The sequence below is a fragment of the Nerophis lumbriciformis genome, linkage group LG03 (genome assembly GCF_033978685.3).
Source record: "Nerophis lumbriciformis linkage group LG03, RoL_Nlum_v2.1, whole genome shotgun sequence".
Taxonomy (NCBI): Eukaryota; Metazoa; Chordata; class Actinopteri; order Syngnathiformes; family Syngnathidae; genus Nerophis; species Nerophis lumbriciformis.
In genome coordinates, this window is record NC_084550.2 from 18,287,197 (window position 1) to 18,301,405 (window position 14,209).

General features: G+C 37.4%; 2 protein-coding genes across 3 annotated transcripts in view; one reads left to right on the forward strand and one right to left on the reverse strand.

Moving 5' to 3' along the window:
- Positions 1-6,831, reverse strand: part of rgs11 (regulator of G protein signaling 11) — a 35,660-nt gene extending 28,829 nt beyond the window's left edge. The window contains exon 1 of the mRNA XM_061934776.1: positions 6,665-6,831. Within this exon, the coding sequence (XP_061790760.1) occupies positions 6,665-6,727 (63 nt within the window). The 5' untranslated portion in view covers positions 6,728-6,831. The remainder of the gene's footprint in view (positions 1-6,664) is intronic.
- Positions 6,832-7,470: 639 nt separating this feature from the next.
- Positions 7,471-14,209, forward strand: part of ints15 (integrator complex subunit 15) — a 39,023-nt gene continuing 32,284 nt past the window's right edge. Inside the window, exons 1-2 of one of the 2 annotated variants that reach the window (XM_061928416.2) lie at positions 7,471-7,490; positions 7,666-7,802. The gene's annotated coding sequence lies outside the window, so the exon portion shown is untranslated. The other variant, XM_061928426.2, reaches the window with a different exon arrangement.

Genomic DNA, 14,209 nt, shown 5'->3' on the forward strand with positions numbered 1-14,209 from the left:
ACGTTTTTAAAAACAGATAACAAGGAGAGCTCTTGTCACATAGAGTATTGTATTGGTCCCCAAAAACAGCAAGGAAGATTTTTAAAAGGGCATTTTTGCAGTAGGTTCTTAAAAACAGCCGAGCGCTCTCGACATATAAAGAGGATCTTTGGCTTTCTTTGTTGCAGTAGGTTCTTTATAAGAGCAAAGCGCTCTTGGCATTTGCAGGATCTTTGGTAAGAGTTTTTGCAGTAGGTGCCTAAAAACAGCAGAGTGGTGGGAACTTTTTGCTGGCAATTTTACAAGAAGCCCTTAAAAACAGCAAATTAATATTCATATATTTATATTCATAGTCATACCAAAGATTTTTCACTGGTATTTTTTTAGTAGATTCTTAAAAACAGCCGGGCGCTTTTAACCTTTAGGAAATCTTTGACAAGTATTTTTGTTGTAAATCCCTAAAAACAGCACATTGGTGCTATCTTCTTACTGGTATTTTTTTACAGGAGGTCCCTAAAAACAGCGTAAGGATCCTGTCATACAGAATATCTGTGACTTGCATTTTTGCAGTAGATTTTTGTCTTTGACAAGTGTTTTTGCAGTAAATCCCCAAAAACAGCACATTGGTGCAATCTTCTTACTGGTGTTTTTAATAGGAGGTCCCTAAAAACAGCAGAAGGATCCTGTCATACAGAATATCTGTGACTTGCATTTTTGCAGTAGATTTTTGTCTTTGACAAGTGTTTTTGCTGTGGATCCCTAAAAACAGCACATTGGTGCTATCTTCTTACTGGTATTTTTTTTACAGGAGGTCCCTAAAAACAGCATAAGGATCCTGTCATACAGAATATCTGTGACTTGCATTTTTGCAGTAGATTTTTGTCTTTGACAAGTGTTTTTTCAGTGGATCCCTAAAAACAGCAGAATGGTGCTATTTTCTTACTGGTGTTTTTTTACAGGACATCCCTAAAAACAGCATATTGGTGCTATCTTACTGGTGTTTTTAACAGGAGGTCCCTAAAAACAGCAGAAGGATCCTGTCATACAGAATATCTGTGACTTGCATTTTTGCAGTAAGTTTTTGTCTTTGACAAGTGTTTTTGCAGTAGATCCCTAAAAACAGCAGAATGGTGCTATCTTCTTACTGGTGTTTTTTTACAGGGGGTCCCCGAAAACAGCAGAAGGATCCTGCCTACAGAATATCTGTGACTTGCATTTTTGCAGTTGGTTTTTGTCTTTGACAAGTGCTTTTGCAGTAAATCCCTAAAAACAGCACATTGGTGCTATCTTCTTACTGGTGTTTTTTTAACAGTAGGTCCCTAAAAACAGCAGAAGGATCCTGCCTACAGAATATCTATGACTTGCATTTTTACAGTAGGTTTTTGTCCTTGACAAGTGTTTTTGCAGTTGATCCCTAAAAACAGCAGAATGGTGCTATTTTCTTACTGGTGTTTTTTTTACAGGACATCCCTAAAAACAGCACATTGGTGCGATCTTCTTACTGGTGGTTTTAACAGGAGGTGCCTAAAAACAACATAAGGATCCTGTCATACAAAATATCTGTGACTTGCATTTTTGCTGTAGGCTTTTGTCTTTGACAAGTGCTTTTGCAGTGGATCCCTAAAAACAGCAGAATGGGGCTATCTTCTTACTGGTGTTTTTACAAGATGTCTTTAAAAACAGCTGAGCACTCTTGATATTTCGAGGATCTTTGGCAACTGTTTTTGCAGTAAGTCTCCAAAAACAGCAGAGTGGTTCCATCTTTTTTTTTACTGGCATTTTTACAAGATGTCTTTAAAAACAGCTGAGCGCTCGTAATATTTAGAGGATCTTTGGCAACTTTTTTTGCAGTAAGTCTCCAAAAACAGCACAGTAGTTCCATCTTTTTTTTTTTTTACTGGTGAAAGCACATGTCATCAAGAATACCAATGACTGGCATTTTTGCAGTAGATTCCAGAAAACAGCAGAGCGTTCTTGACATATATAGAGGATCTTTGACTGGCATTTTTACAGTAGGTTCTTAAAAACAGCCAAGCGCTCTTGACATTTAGAGGATCTCTGGCTGGTGTTTTCGCAGTAGGTCCTTAAAAATGGCAGAGGGAATTTTATAGAAAATATTTTACTTTAAGAACACATAGCAGACAGCTCCTGTTACATAGAGGATCTTTGTTGCATTGCAGTCGATCCCTAAAAACAGCAAAAGCCAACTATCATTAAAAAAATGTTTTACTAGCATCTTTTCAGTAGGTTCTTAAAAACAGCAGAGTGCTTCTGACATTTCTAGGCTCTTTGACTAATGTTTCTGCAGTAGGCCCGTAAAAACAGCAGAGTAGTGCTGTCATACAGAGGATCTTTGACTGGCGTTTTTGCAGAGCGCTCTTGACATTTAGATGATCTTTGACAAGATTTGTAGCTGTATGTTCCTAAAAAGAGCAGCAAAATCCTGTTAGATGATAGATCTTGTAGTGGTGCAAGGTTAAAAAAAACAGGAGAGAGCTCTTGCCTTTTTGATATATAGAGGATCTTTGGCTGGTTTTGTTGCAGTCGGTCCTTATGAACAACAGAGAGCTCCTGCAGCGGATCATGTCGTGGCAAGTCCTAAAAAACTGCAGAGCCATCTTGACATATAAAGGATCTTTGACTGTAGCTTTGTCGTGTACATTCTTAAAAACAGCAGCGCACTCTTGACATATAAAGGATCTTTGACTATAGTATTCTTAAAAACTCTCTAATAATGGATCTTGTGGTGCAAGGTTCTTAAAAACAGAAGAGCAATCCTGTCAAATAGAGGATCTTTGACTGGCTTTGTTGCAGTCGGTCCTTATGAACAACAGAGAGCTCCTGCAGTGGATCATGTTGTGGCAAGTCCTAAAAAACTGCAGACCCATCTTGACATATAAAGGATCTTTGAATATAGCTTTGTCGCGTACATTCTTAAAAACCGCAGAGCACTCTTGAAACGTAAAGGATCTTTGAGCATTCTTAAAAACAGCATGATCCTCCCAAATAATGGATCTTGTGGTGCAAGGTTTTAAAAAACAGTAGAGCAATCTTGTCAAATAGAGGATCTTTGACTGGCTTTGTTGCAGTCGGTCCTTATGAAAAACAGAGAGCTCCTGCAGCGAAACATGTCATGGCAGGTCTTAAAAAACTGCAGAGCCATCTTGACACATAAAGGATCTTTGACTAGCTTTGTCACTGTAGGTTCTGAAAAACAGCAGAGCCCTCTTGACGTGTAAAGGATCTTTGACTATACTATTCTTAAAAACAACATGATACTCTCAAATAATGGATCTTGTGGTGCAAGGTTTTTAAAAACAGTAGAGCAATCCTGTCATATAGAGGATCTTTGACTGGCTTTGTTGCAGTCGGTCCTTATGAACAACAGAGAGTTCCTGCAGCGGATCATGTGATGGCAGGTCCTAAAAAACTTGCAGACCCATCTAGACATTTAAAGGATCTTTGACTAGCTTTGTCACTGTAGGTTCTTAAAAACAGCAGAGCACTCTTGACATATAAAGGATTTTGACTATAACTTTGCTGGGGTACATTCTTAAAAACAGCATGATCCACACAAATAATGGATCTCGTGGTGCAAGTTTCTTAAAAACAGTAGAGCAATCCTGTCAAATAGAGGATCTTTGACTGGCTTTGTTGCAGTCGGTCCTTATGAACAACAGAGAGTTCCTGCAGCGGATCATGTCATAACAAGTCCTAAGAAACTGCAGTAGCCATCTTGACATATAAAGGATCTTTGACTATAGCTTTGTCGCGTACATTCTTAAAAACAGCAGAGCACTCTTGACATATAAAGGATCTTTGACTATAGCATTCTTAAAAACAGCATGATCCTCTCAAATTACGGATCTCGTGGTGCAAAGTTCTTAAAAACAGTAGAGCAATCCTGTCAAATAGAGGATCTTTGACTGGCTTTGTTGCACTATATTCTGTTTATATTTGAATTTCGATCATCACTTGTAGTGGTGCAAGGTTAAAAAAAAAACAGCAGAGAGCTTTTGCCTTTTTTTAAATATAGAGGATCTTTGGCTGGCTTTGTTGCAGTCGGTCCTTATGAACAAAAGAGAGATCCTGCAGCGGATCATGTCATGGCAGGTCCTAAAAAACTGCAGTAGCCATCTTGACATATAAAGGATCTTTGAATATAGCTTTGTCACATACATTCTTAAAAACAGCAGAGCACTCTTGACATATAAAGGATCTTTGACTATACTATTCTTAAAAACACCATGATACTCTCAAATAATGGATCTTGTGGTGCAAGGTTCTTAAAAACAGTAGAGTAATCCTGTCAAATAGAGGATCTTTGACTGGCTTTGTTGCACTACATGATGTTTATATTTGAATTTAGATCATCACTTGTGCAAGGTTAAAAAAACAGCAGAGAGCTCTTGCCTTTTTTTAAATATAGATGATCTTTGACTGGCTTTGTTGCAGTCGGTCCTTATGAACAACAGAGAGCTCCTGCAGCGAATCATGTCATAACAAGTCCTAAAAAACTGCAGAGCCATCTTGACATATAAAGGATCTTTGACTAGATTTGTCACAATAGGTTCTTAAAAACAGCATAGCACTCTTGACATATAAAAGATCTTTGACTATAGTTTTGACGCATACATTCTTAAAAACAGCATGATCCTCTCAAATAATGGATCTTGTGGTGCAAGGTTCTTAAAAAACTGTAGAGCAATCTTGTCATATAGAGGATCTTTGACTGGCTTTGTTGCACTTCATGATGTTTATATTTGAATTTAGATCATCATTTGTAGTGGTGCAAGGTTAAAAAAACAAACAGTAGAGAGCTCTTGCCTTTTTTGAAATATAGAGGATCTTTGACTGGCTTTGTTGCAGTCGGTCCTTATGAACAACAGAGGGTTCCTGCAGCGGACCATGTCATAACAAGTCCTAAGAAACTGCAGAGCCATCTTGACATATAAAGGATCTTTGACTATACTATTCTTAAAAACACCATGATACTCTCAAATAATGGATCTTGTGGTGCAAGGTTCTTAAAAACAGTAGAGTAATCCTGTCAAATAGAGGATCTTTGACTGGCTTTGTTGCACTACATGATGTTTATATTTGAATTTAGATCATCACTTGTGCAAGGTTAAAAAAACAGCAGAGAGCTCTTGCCTTTTTTTAAATATAGATGATCTTTGACTGGCTTTGTTGCAGTCGGTCCTTATGAACAACAGAGAGCTCCTGCAGCGAATCATGTCATAACAAGTCCTAAAAAACTGCAGAGCCATCTTGACATATAAAGGATCTTTGACTAGATTTGTCACAATAGGTTCTTAAAAACAGCATAGCACTCTTGACATATAAAAGATCTTTGACTATAGTTTTGACGCATACATTCTTAAAAACAGCATGATCCTCTCAAATAATGGATCTTGTGGTGCAAGGTTCTTAAAAAACAGTAGAGCAATCTTGTCATATAGAGGATCTTTGACTGGCTTTGTTGCACTTCATGATGTTTATATTTGAATTTAGATCATCATTTGTAGTGGTGCAAGGTTAAAAAAACAAACAGTAGAGAGCTCTTGCCTTTTTTGAAATATAGAGGATCTTTGACTGGCTTTGTTGCAGTCGGTCCTTATGAACAACAGAGGGTTCCTGCAGCGGACCATGTCATAACAAGTCCTAAGAAACTGCAGTAGCCATCTTGACATATAAAGGATCTTTGACTATAGCTTTGTCGCGTACATTCTTAAAAACAGCAGAGCACTCTTGAAACGTAAAGGATCTTTGACTATAGCATTCTTTAAAACAGCATTATACTCTTAAATAACGTATCTCGTGGTGAAAGGTTCTTAAAAACAGTAGAGCAATCCTGTCAAATAGAGGATCTTTGACTGGCTTTGTTGCAGTCGGTCCTTATGAACAACAGAGAGCTCCTGCAGCGGATCATGTCATGGCAGGTCTTAAAAAACTGCAGAGCCATCTTGACACATAAAGGATCTTTGACTAGCTTTGTCACTGTAGGTTCTTAAAAACAGCAGAGCACTCTTGACATGTAAAGGATCTTTGACTATACTATTCTTAAAAACAGCATGATACTCTTAAATAATGGATCTTGTGGTGCAAGGTTCTTAAAAAACAGTAGAGCAATCCTGTCAAATAGGTGGATCTTTGACTGGCTTTGTTGCAGTCGGTCCTTATGAACAACAGAGAGCTCCTAAAGCGGATCATGTCATGGCAGGTCCTAAAAAACTTGCAGAGCCATCTTGACATAGAAAGGATCTTTGACTATAGCTTTGTCGCGTGCATTCTTAAAAACAGCAGAGCACTCTTGACATGTAAAGGATCTTTGACTATACTATTCTTAACAACAGCATGATACTCTCAAATAATGGATCTTGTGGTGCAAGGTTCTTAAAAACAGTAGAGCAATCTTGTCAAATAGAGGATCTTTGACTAGCTTTGTTGCACTATATTATGTTTATATTTGAATTTAGATCATTTTAACATATTCAAACTTGCCAGAAATGTATGTAAATAATATTTTATCACATTCTGTTGCATGTATTTAGATTCTAGATCATGCTTTTTTATTTTTTTTTTATTTTTTTTGCTAATTAATTTGGCAAATGTTTATTATTGGAGGTGTTTATATATACTGATATACTGCAAATAAAATATATATATATTTCTTGAGTCTTACCTTGCGAAAGCATGTCATTTGTTCCCGGTGCGAGCCTCCTCTCGCCAGAGTGTTGATGGTCATCTTTGCGTGCCGTGGGATGTTTCCCGACAGCGAACGGGACGATGCAAAGTGTGTGACTGTGGGATGGAGTGGCGGCGGGAGCGCGCACACACAGCGTGCACTGTTTCCTCTCCCACTACGGAGGAGACAATAGCGGATTAATAGGACGAAAAGGTGCTCCCCCCCCCCCCCTTTTTTTAAATTATTATTATTATTTTTTTAAGTATGTGAATAGAAGAACAACATTTTTGCTATTAACAAAACTAAAAAAAATAAAAAATAAAATGCATGCAACCAAAACGAACCCGTGACTAAGGTACCTAAACATAAACACGTGATTATATAATACTGTAGCGTCCAGAAAAAGTGCACACAAAGTCTGACGTTTTTTTAAAACTTTTATTTATTTTCTATTTTTTATTGAACAACAAACATACACATTTATAATTCACACAAAAGTCAAGGCACTTTCAACATCAAGGAAAGAAAACCAAAGCAAATACAGCTAGAGCACTAATACTAAAAAATAAAAACAAAATAATTTTTTTTTTAAAGACAAAAAGGGCTACCTAAATCACTTTAAATGTTTTCAACGAGGATATCAATTTAAGGGCTTTTATGCTCTTAATCATACAGCTCAACTTCCACATGCAAGTCTAACTTCATTTCCGCAACAACGAACGCTTCCTCCCTCTCAGCCAATCACCTTACAGGCGTGATACGTTCAAAAACAATGGAAATTCTGACCATCACTCACTCAGGAACACACCATCAACTCCAGCAGGTCATTACAATACATTGGTTTTATTAATAGTTTATTTTTTTATTTTTTTGCTAAATATTCTAATAAAAGTGTGTTTTAACCAGTCTAATCTGAATATGTATCATTAAGAGGTAATAATACGTCTTTTGTTATTTTAATAATAAAACACACTTCTTTTGTTATTTGCGTCTCACAGTAAAAGGCGAAGGCGACACCGTTCTCCCCACTGGGGCTTCCGTAGCAACAGGAAATTGTCCCGGAAACGTCGAGCGGCCATTCACTCTCCGCCGTCATCCTTCTACTATTCAACATTTATTGCGAATTCTATCAAAGGTGAGCATTTTTCTCAATAACTGCGATGAATTTGTTGCTGCTGTGCCGGTAATTGACGCTCACGTTGTGTTTGTGGCGCGGAAAACGGCGACGTTAGCATTACATGCTAGCTGCCATCCCATTCCTAACCCATAGGGTTCAATATGATGTGGGTCCACCTTTTGCAGCTATTACAGCTTTAACTCTTCTGGGAAGGCTGTCCACAAGGTTGCGGAGTGTGTTTATAGGTATTTTCCACCATTCTTCCTAAACTGCATTGGTGAGGTCACACACTGAAGGCCTGGCTTTCAGTCTCCGTTCTAATTCATCCCAAAGGTGTTCTATTGGGTTCAGGTCAGGACTCTGTACAGGCCAGTCAAGTTCATCCTCACCAGACTCTGTCATCCATGTCTTTATGGACCTTTCATTGTGCACTGGTGCACAGTCATGTGCATAACACTTAGATAGTACAATAAAGTACTATCTACCTATGCAACTATGAAGAACATGCAGAAAATATTATTTGACTCTTTGGTAAGTTACCGTATCACCAGCTAAATGTTGGAGACCCCTCTAATTTCACTATCATAAAGTGTAGCGTGACTATCATAAAGTGTAGCGTGACTATCATAAAGTGTAGCGTGACTATCATAAAGTGTAGCGTGACTATTATAAAGTGTAGTGTGACTATCATACAGTGTATTTTCACTATCTTGAAGTGCTATGTTACTATCCTAAAGTGAAGTGTCACTACAATAACGTGTCATCTCACTACCGTAAAGTGTAGTGTCACTATTTTAAAGTGTAGCGTCACGATCACAAAAGTGTAGTGTCACTACTATAAAATGTAGTGTGACAATCATAAAGTGTAGTGTCGCGATCACGAAAGTGTAGCGTCACTACCAGAGGTGGGACCAAGTCATTGCTTTGCAAGTCACAAGTAAGTCTCAAGTCTTTGCCCTCAAGTCCGAGTCAAGTCCCGAGTCAAGACAGGGCAAGTCCGAGTCAAGTCCAAAGTCAAGACTGGAAAGTCTCAAGTCAAGTCCCAAGTCCTGCATTTTGAGTTTCGAGTCCTTTCAAGTCGTTTAACCACAGACTAATATATTTACACAGATTGTGTATGCTTTTAAAACGCTGTATTTATTTATTAAAACAAGTGCATTTGAAATTGCAGGGAAAAAGATAGTGCTGACATTGCACTTCAAAATAGCACTATTAACCAGTCATTTTAAACATGTAACTCATTCCTCTACAGAATAAACACATTTGAAAAAAACAAGTGCAACTGTACTTATTTGCACAAAAGTGTTAACATTGTATTTCAATGGCATATTGCATTGTAACTAGTTCCACAGCAGTTTCTATCCTGTTCTTACCTTATCTCATTGATCTCATCTCATACTGTATGTGTGTTTGTGTGCGTACACATGAAAAACACAACAAATATATGAACATAACAATGAACAGAGTTGTACTTTTTAGATGTCAGGACCCTATGCAATATGTACACATATTCTTAATATAGTATACATTTTAACTGACCTTTATTTGACTATGTTTGTCTTTTTGTAGGTGGCTAAAATACGCGGTGCTGCTGACTGCCGTCTAACGTTACGTTACTGTGTGTGATACATTGACTAACGTAATGTTACTGTGTGTGATACATTGACTAACGTAATGTTACTGTGTGTGATACATTGACTAACGTTACGTTACTGTGTGTGATACATTGACTAACGTTACGTTACTGTGTGTGATACATTGTCTAACGTAACGTTATGTGTAGGTACCTCATGCAACCCTGCTTAAAAAAAAATCACTTGACAAAAAGTATGAATAAGGTAGCAAACTGCAGTGGACGCAACAGATTGCCGTGTTTGCAATGACGTTATAACCATAGACATCTTATAAGTAGTTGGTTGCTGTGACGTGAGCAATTTGGCCGCCATCTTGAAGTGGTGATGAAGAGCCGGCGAGCAGCCTAAACTGACAGTTGACAGGTAGAAAACAAAGATGCCGGGCTGGTGTTCAGCGTTTTCCTGCTCAAATGAGCGGACTGTTGAAAATAGGAATCGGGGGATTACTTTTCACAAGTAAGATTTAACATTAACGTACTATTGGTTGTATCTTATGAAAATAATATTACCACAGAGTTGAGAAGGATCAAAGATCTTCAATATTTGTATGTGAAAATCACAAAGAAATCTTCTGGGGGAGGATGACGCCCCTACAGGGGTTTGGTTTACAAACACCTAAAACAAAATTCACCAGCCGCCACTGATTAAGATGCATTCTCATTTTAGGCAAAGTATAAGACAATACTTTCTTAACAGTATAATTGTAACCAGGAATAAGTCTTCAAGTAACAATATTCAAATACTAACATTGTTGGGTAAAACAGAATTTGGTTTTATTCTGAATCCAGTGAAACAGATTGGTGGTTTTAGCTGATATGAGGACTTTCAGGTGTTTATATATGTTTAAGTATATGGCAGACGCTTTTATCCAAAGCGACTTACATAAAATAATACATATAAAACAATCACTGCAAACATTATCATTTAAGGGAAGAATGTAATAGAAAATATCAATACATAGTGTCAAGACAGAATAAACTCTGCTGCTGAAGCAACAGAGATACAGTCTATAGGTGCCTAAGATATATAGATATCTAATGTATTCATACATTGTTTATGTAGGATATACGCATGTATATATAACCTAATCATATTGTTTCTTCAATTTAAAAATAGTTTACCGTTTTTTCCCCCCTTCTCTGGGATTATATTCCCAGTTTTGATCTCGGACGTCTGGTCACTTATAGCGTATAAGAATATTATATTACTGATAAGCAAACTATGAATAATAAAACACACCAAAACATGTGTCTGTTATCATAGCTACACGTATGACAAAAAAGGGGGTGAAAATCAGTGGTATTCAGTGAGGTAAGATGAATTAAATGCGCTGACAGTTCATTGCTCCTGCCAAATGAATTGCACTGATCACCACTCCAAGATGGCGGCCCCGCGCCTCGTCTGCGCCAGTAGGCAGTAGCGCTCCATGTTGCGTTTACTTATAAGATGTCTACGGTTATAACGTTAGCAGTGAGTTTGCAGCCTCACTGATTTAACTACACAGCAAATAAAAGTCACGTTACTTACCCAATAAACGTTATCTTACATTAAAAACTTACCCTTCTTTGTGCAACTTCAAATGTCGAACGAAGTTGGAAGTTGTTGCGTCTCCGTCTGTAATATTAGAACTGCGTGATTTGCATACGGCAATTCGTTTTTTGTTGACCAAGTCGTAGTTTTTATACCCGAACGAAACCAACTTTGGCATAATTGTTTATCACTGGCACGTTGTTTGACAACTCTTGTTCAGTGGTTGTACTGCAATTTGATTGGATGAATGCTGCGTGATGAAAACAACGTAGATCTACTTTGATTGGCTGTTGTACTGACAGCACACCAGCTGACAGGAACAACACGCTGAGAGACACAGACGAAGAAAATGAAAAATACGGAGCGCTCCCAAATAACTTTTTAAGATTTGGATTTTGGGGAAAGTAGCAAGTCATGTCAAGTCAAAAGGCTCAAGTCCAAGTGAAGTCACAAGTCATTGATGTTAAAGTCTAAGTCGAGTTGCAAGTCTCTTTACATTTTGTCAAGTCGAGTCTAAAGTCATCAAATTCATGACTCGAGTCTGACTCGAGTCCAAGTCATGTGACTCGAGTCCACACCTCTGGTCACTACCATAAAATGTAGTATGACTATCATATTGTAGTGTGACTATCATAAAGTGTAGTGTCACAACCACAAGTGTAGCGTCACTACCATAAAATGTAGTGTGACTATCATATTGTAGTGTGATATCATAAATTGTAGTGTCACTACCATAAAATGTAGTGTGACTATCATATTGTAGTGTGACTATCATAAAGTGTAGCGGCCCGATCACAAAAGTGTAGCGGCCCGATCACAAAAGTGTAGCATCACGATCACAAAAGTGTAGCGTCACTACCATAAAGTGTAGTGTCACTACCTTAAAATGTAGTGTGACTATCATATTGTAGTGTGACTATCATAAAGTGTAGTGTCACAATCACAAAAGTGTAGTGTCACCATCATAAAGTGTAGTGTGACTATCATAAAGTGTAGTGTCACGATCACAAAAGTGTAGTGTCACTACTATAAAATGTAGTGTGACTATCGTAGTGTAGTGTCACTACCATAAAATGTAGTATGACTATCATATTGTAGTGTGACTATCATAAAGTGTAGTGTCATGATCACAAGTGTAGCGTCACTACCATAAAATGTAGTGTGACTATCATAATGTAGTGTAATATCATAAAGTGTAGTGTCACTACCATAAAATGTAGTGTGACTATCATATTGTAGTGTGACTATCATAAAGTGTAGTGTCACGATCACAAAAGTGTAGCGTCACTACCATAACATGTAGTGTGACTATCATAAAGTGTAGCGTCACTACCATAAAATGTAGTATGACTATCATATTGTAGTGTGACTATCATAAAGTGTAGCGTCACGATCACAAAAGTGTAGCGTCACTACCATAACATGTAGTGTGACTATCATAAAGTGTAGCGTCACTACCATAAAATGTAGTATGACTATCATATTGTAGTGTGACTATCATAAAGTGTAGTGTCACAATCACAAAAGTGTAGTGTCACCATCATAAAGTGTAGTGTGACTATCATAAAGTGTAGCGTCACGATCACAAAAGTGTAGCATCACTACCATAACATGTAGTGTGACTATCATAAAGTGTAGCGTCACTACCATAAAATGTAGTATGACTATCATATTGTAGTGTGACTATCATAAAGTGTAGTGTCACCATCATAAAGTGTAGTGTGACTATCATAGAGTTAATGTCCCCATCATAAAGTAGTGACTATTGTAAAGCTGGACAGCCTATGTTTATATTTAACAACTTAGATACACAACTGGTGTTTTGAAAACAAGACATCATTATTGTAACAACAACAGAGCAGAGTTGCTAAATGACACTTCTAAAAAAGTGAGCTCCCAATTAGGGCTGGGCGATATGGCCTTTTATTGATATCTCAATATTTTTAGGCCATGTCACGATACACGATATATATCTTGATATTTTTGCCTTAGCCTTGAATGAACACTTGATGCATATAATCACAGCAGTATGATGATTCTGTGTGTCTACATTAAAACATTCTTCTTCATACTGCATTAATATATGCTACTTTTAAACTTTCATGCAGAGAGGGAAATCACAACTAAGTCAATTGACCAAAAGTGGATTTATTAAACAGTTAAGCAGTGGCACAAACATTCATGTCATTTCAAAACAGAAAGTGCAAGATTGTCAGAGACATTTTAAAACAAGCTATTAGTGCACTTTTGTGCATGATGTCACTAAGATGACATATCAAAACAACACTAAATTAAAGTACACTTTTTGTACAGAACGCCACTACAATAGTTTAAAACGAATAAAGTGCACTTTTGTGCCTGATGTCACACAAGATATTTCAATAACCGTCAAATAAAAATGAGCTGCATAATAGGAAATCAAATAGTGTACCGTATTTTTCGGACTATAAGTCGCAGTTTTTTTCATAGTTTGGCCGGGGGTGCGACTTATACTCAGGAGCGACTTATGTGTGAAATTATTAACACATTACCGTAAAATATCAAATAACATTATTTAGCTCATTCACGTAAGAGACTAGACGTGTAAGATTTCATGGGATTTAGCGATTAGGAGTGACAGATTGTTTGGTAAACGTATAGCATGTTCTATATGTTATAGTTATTTGAATGACTCTTACCATAATATGTTACGTTAACATACCAGGCACGTTCTCAGTTGGTTATTTATGCCTCATATAACGTACACTTATTCAGCCTGTTGTTCACTATTCTTTATTTATTTTAAATTGCCTTTCAAATGTCTATTCTTGGTGTTGGCTTTTATCAAATAAATTTCCCCAAAAAATGCGACTTATACTCCAGTGCGACTTATGGTTTTTTCCTTCTTTATTGTGCATTTTCGGCCGGTGCGACTTATACTCCGTAGCGACTTATACTCCGAAAAATACGGTATGTTCTTCACTATGTGGTAGGTTCCTGCGGACGTTATCTCCTTTTTTTAATACGGTGTTGATGTGGAAATGGTTGCTTCGGCATTTTGTGGGTGTGGCACCGGCCGGAGATGTTGACATGCGGAGTTTCAAGCACTCTTCATTCTCTAGCGCAGGGTTCGGACCAAAAACACAAAAACAAATCTGTCTGGAGGCACAAAAAATTCAAAGCCATATTACATACAGATAGTGTGTCATGAGATATAAATTGAATTAAGAGGACTTAAAGGAAACTAAATGACCTCAAATATACCTACAAATGAGGAGGGAT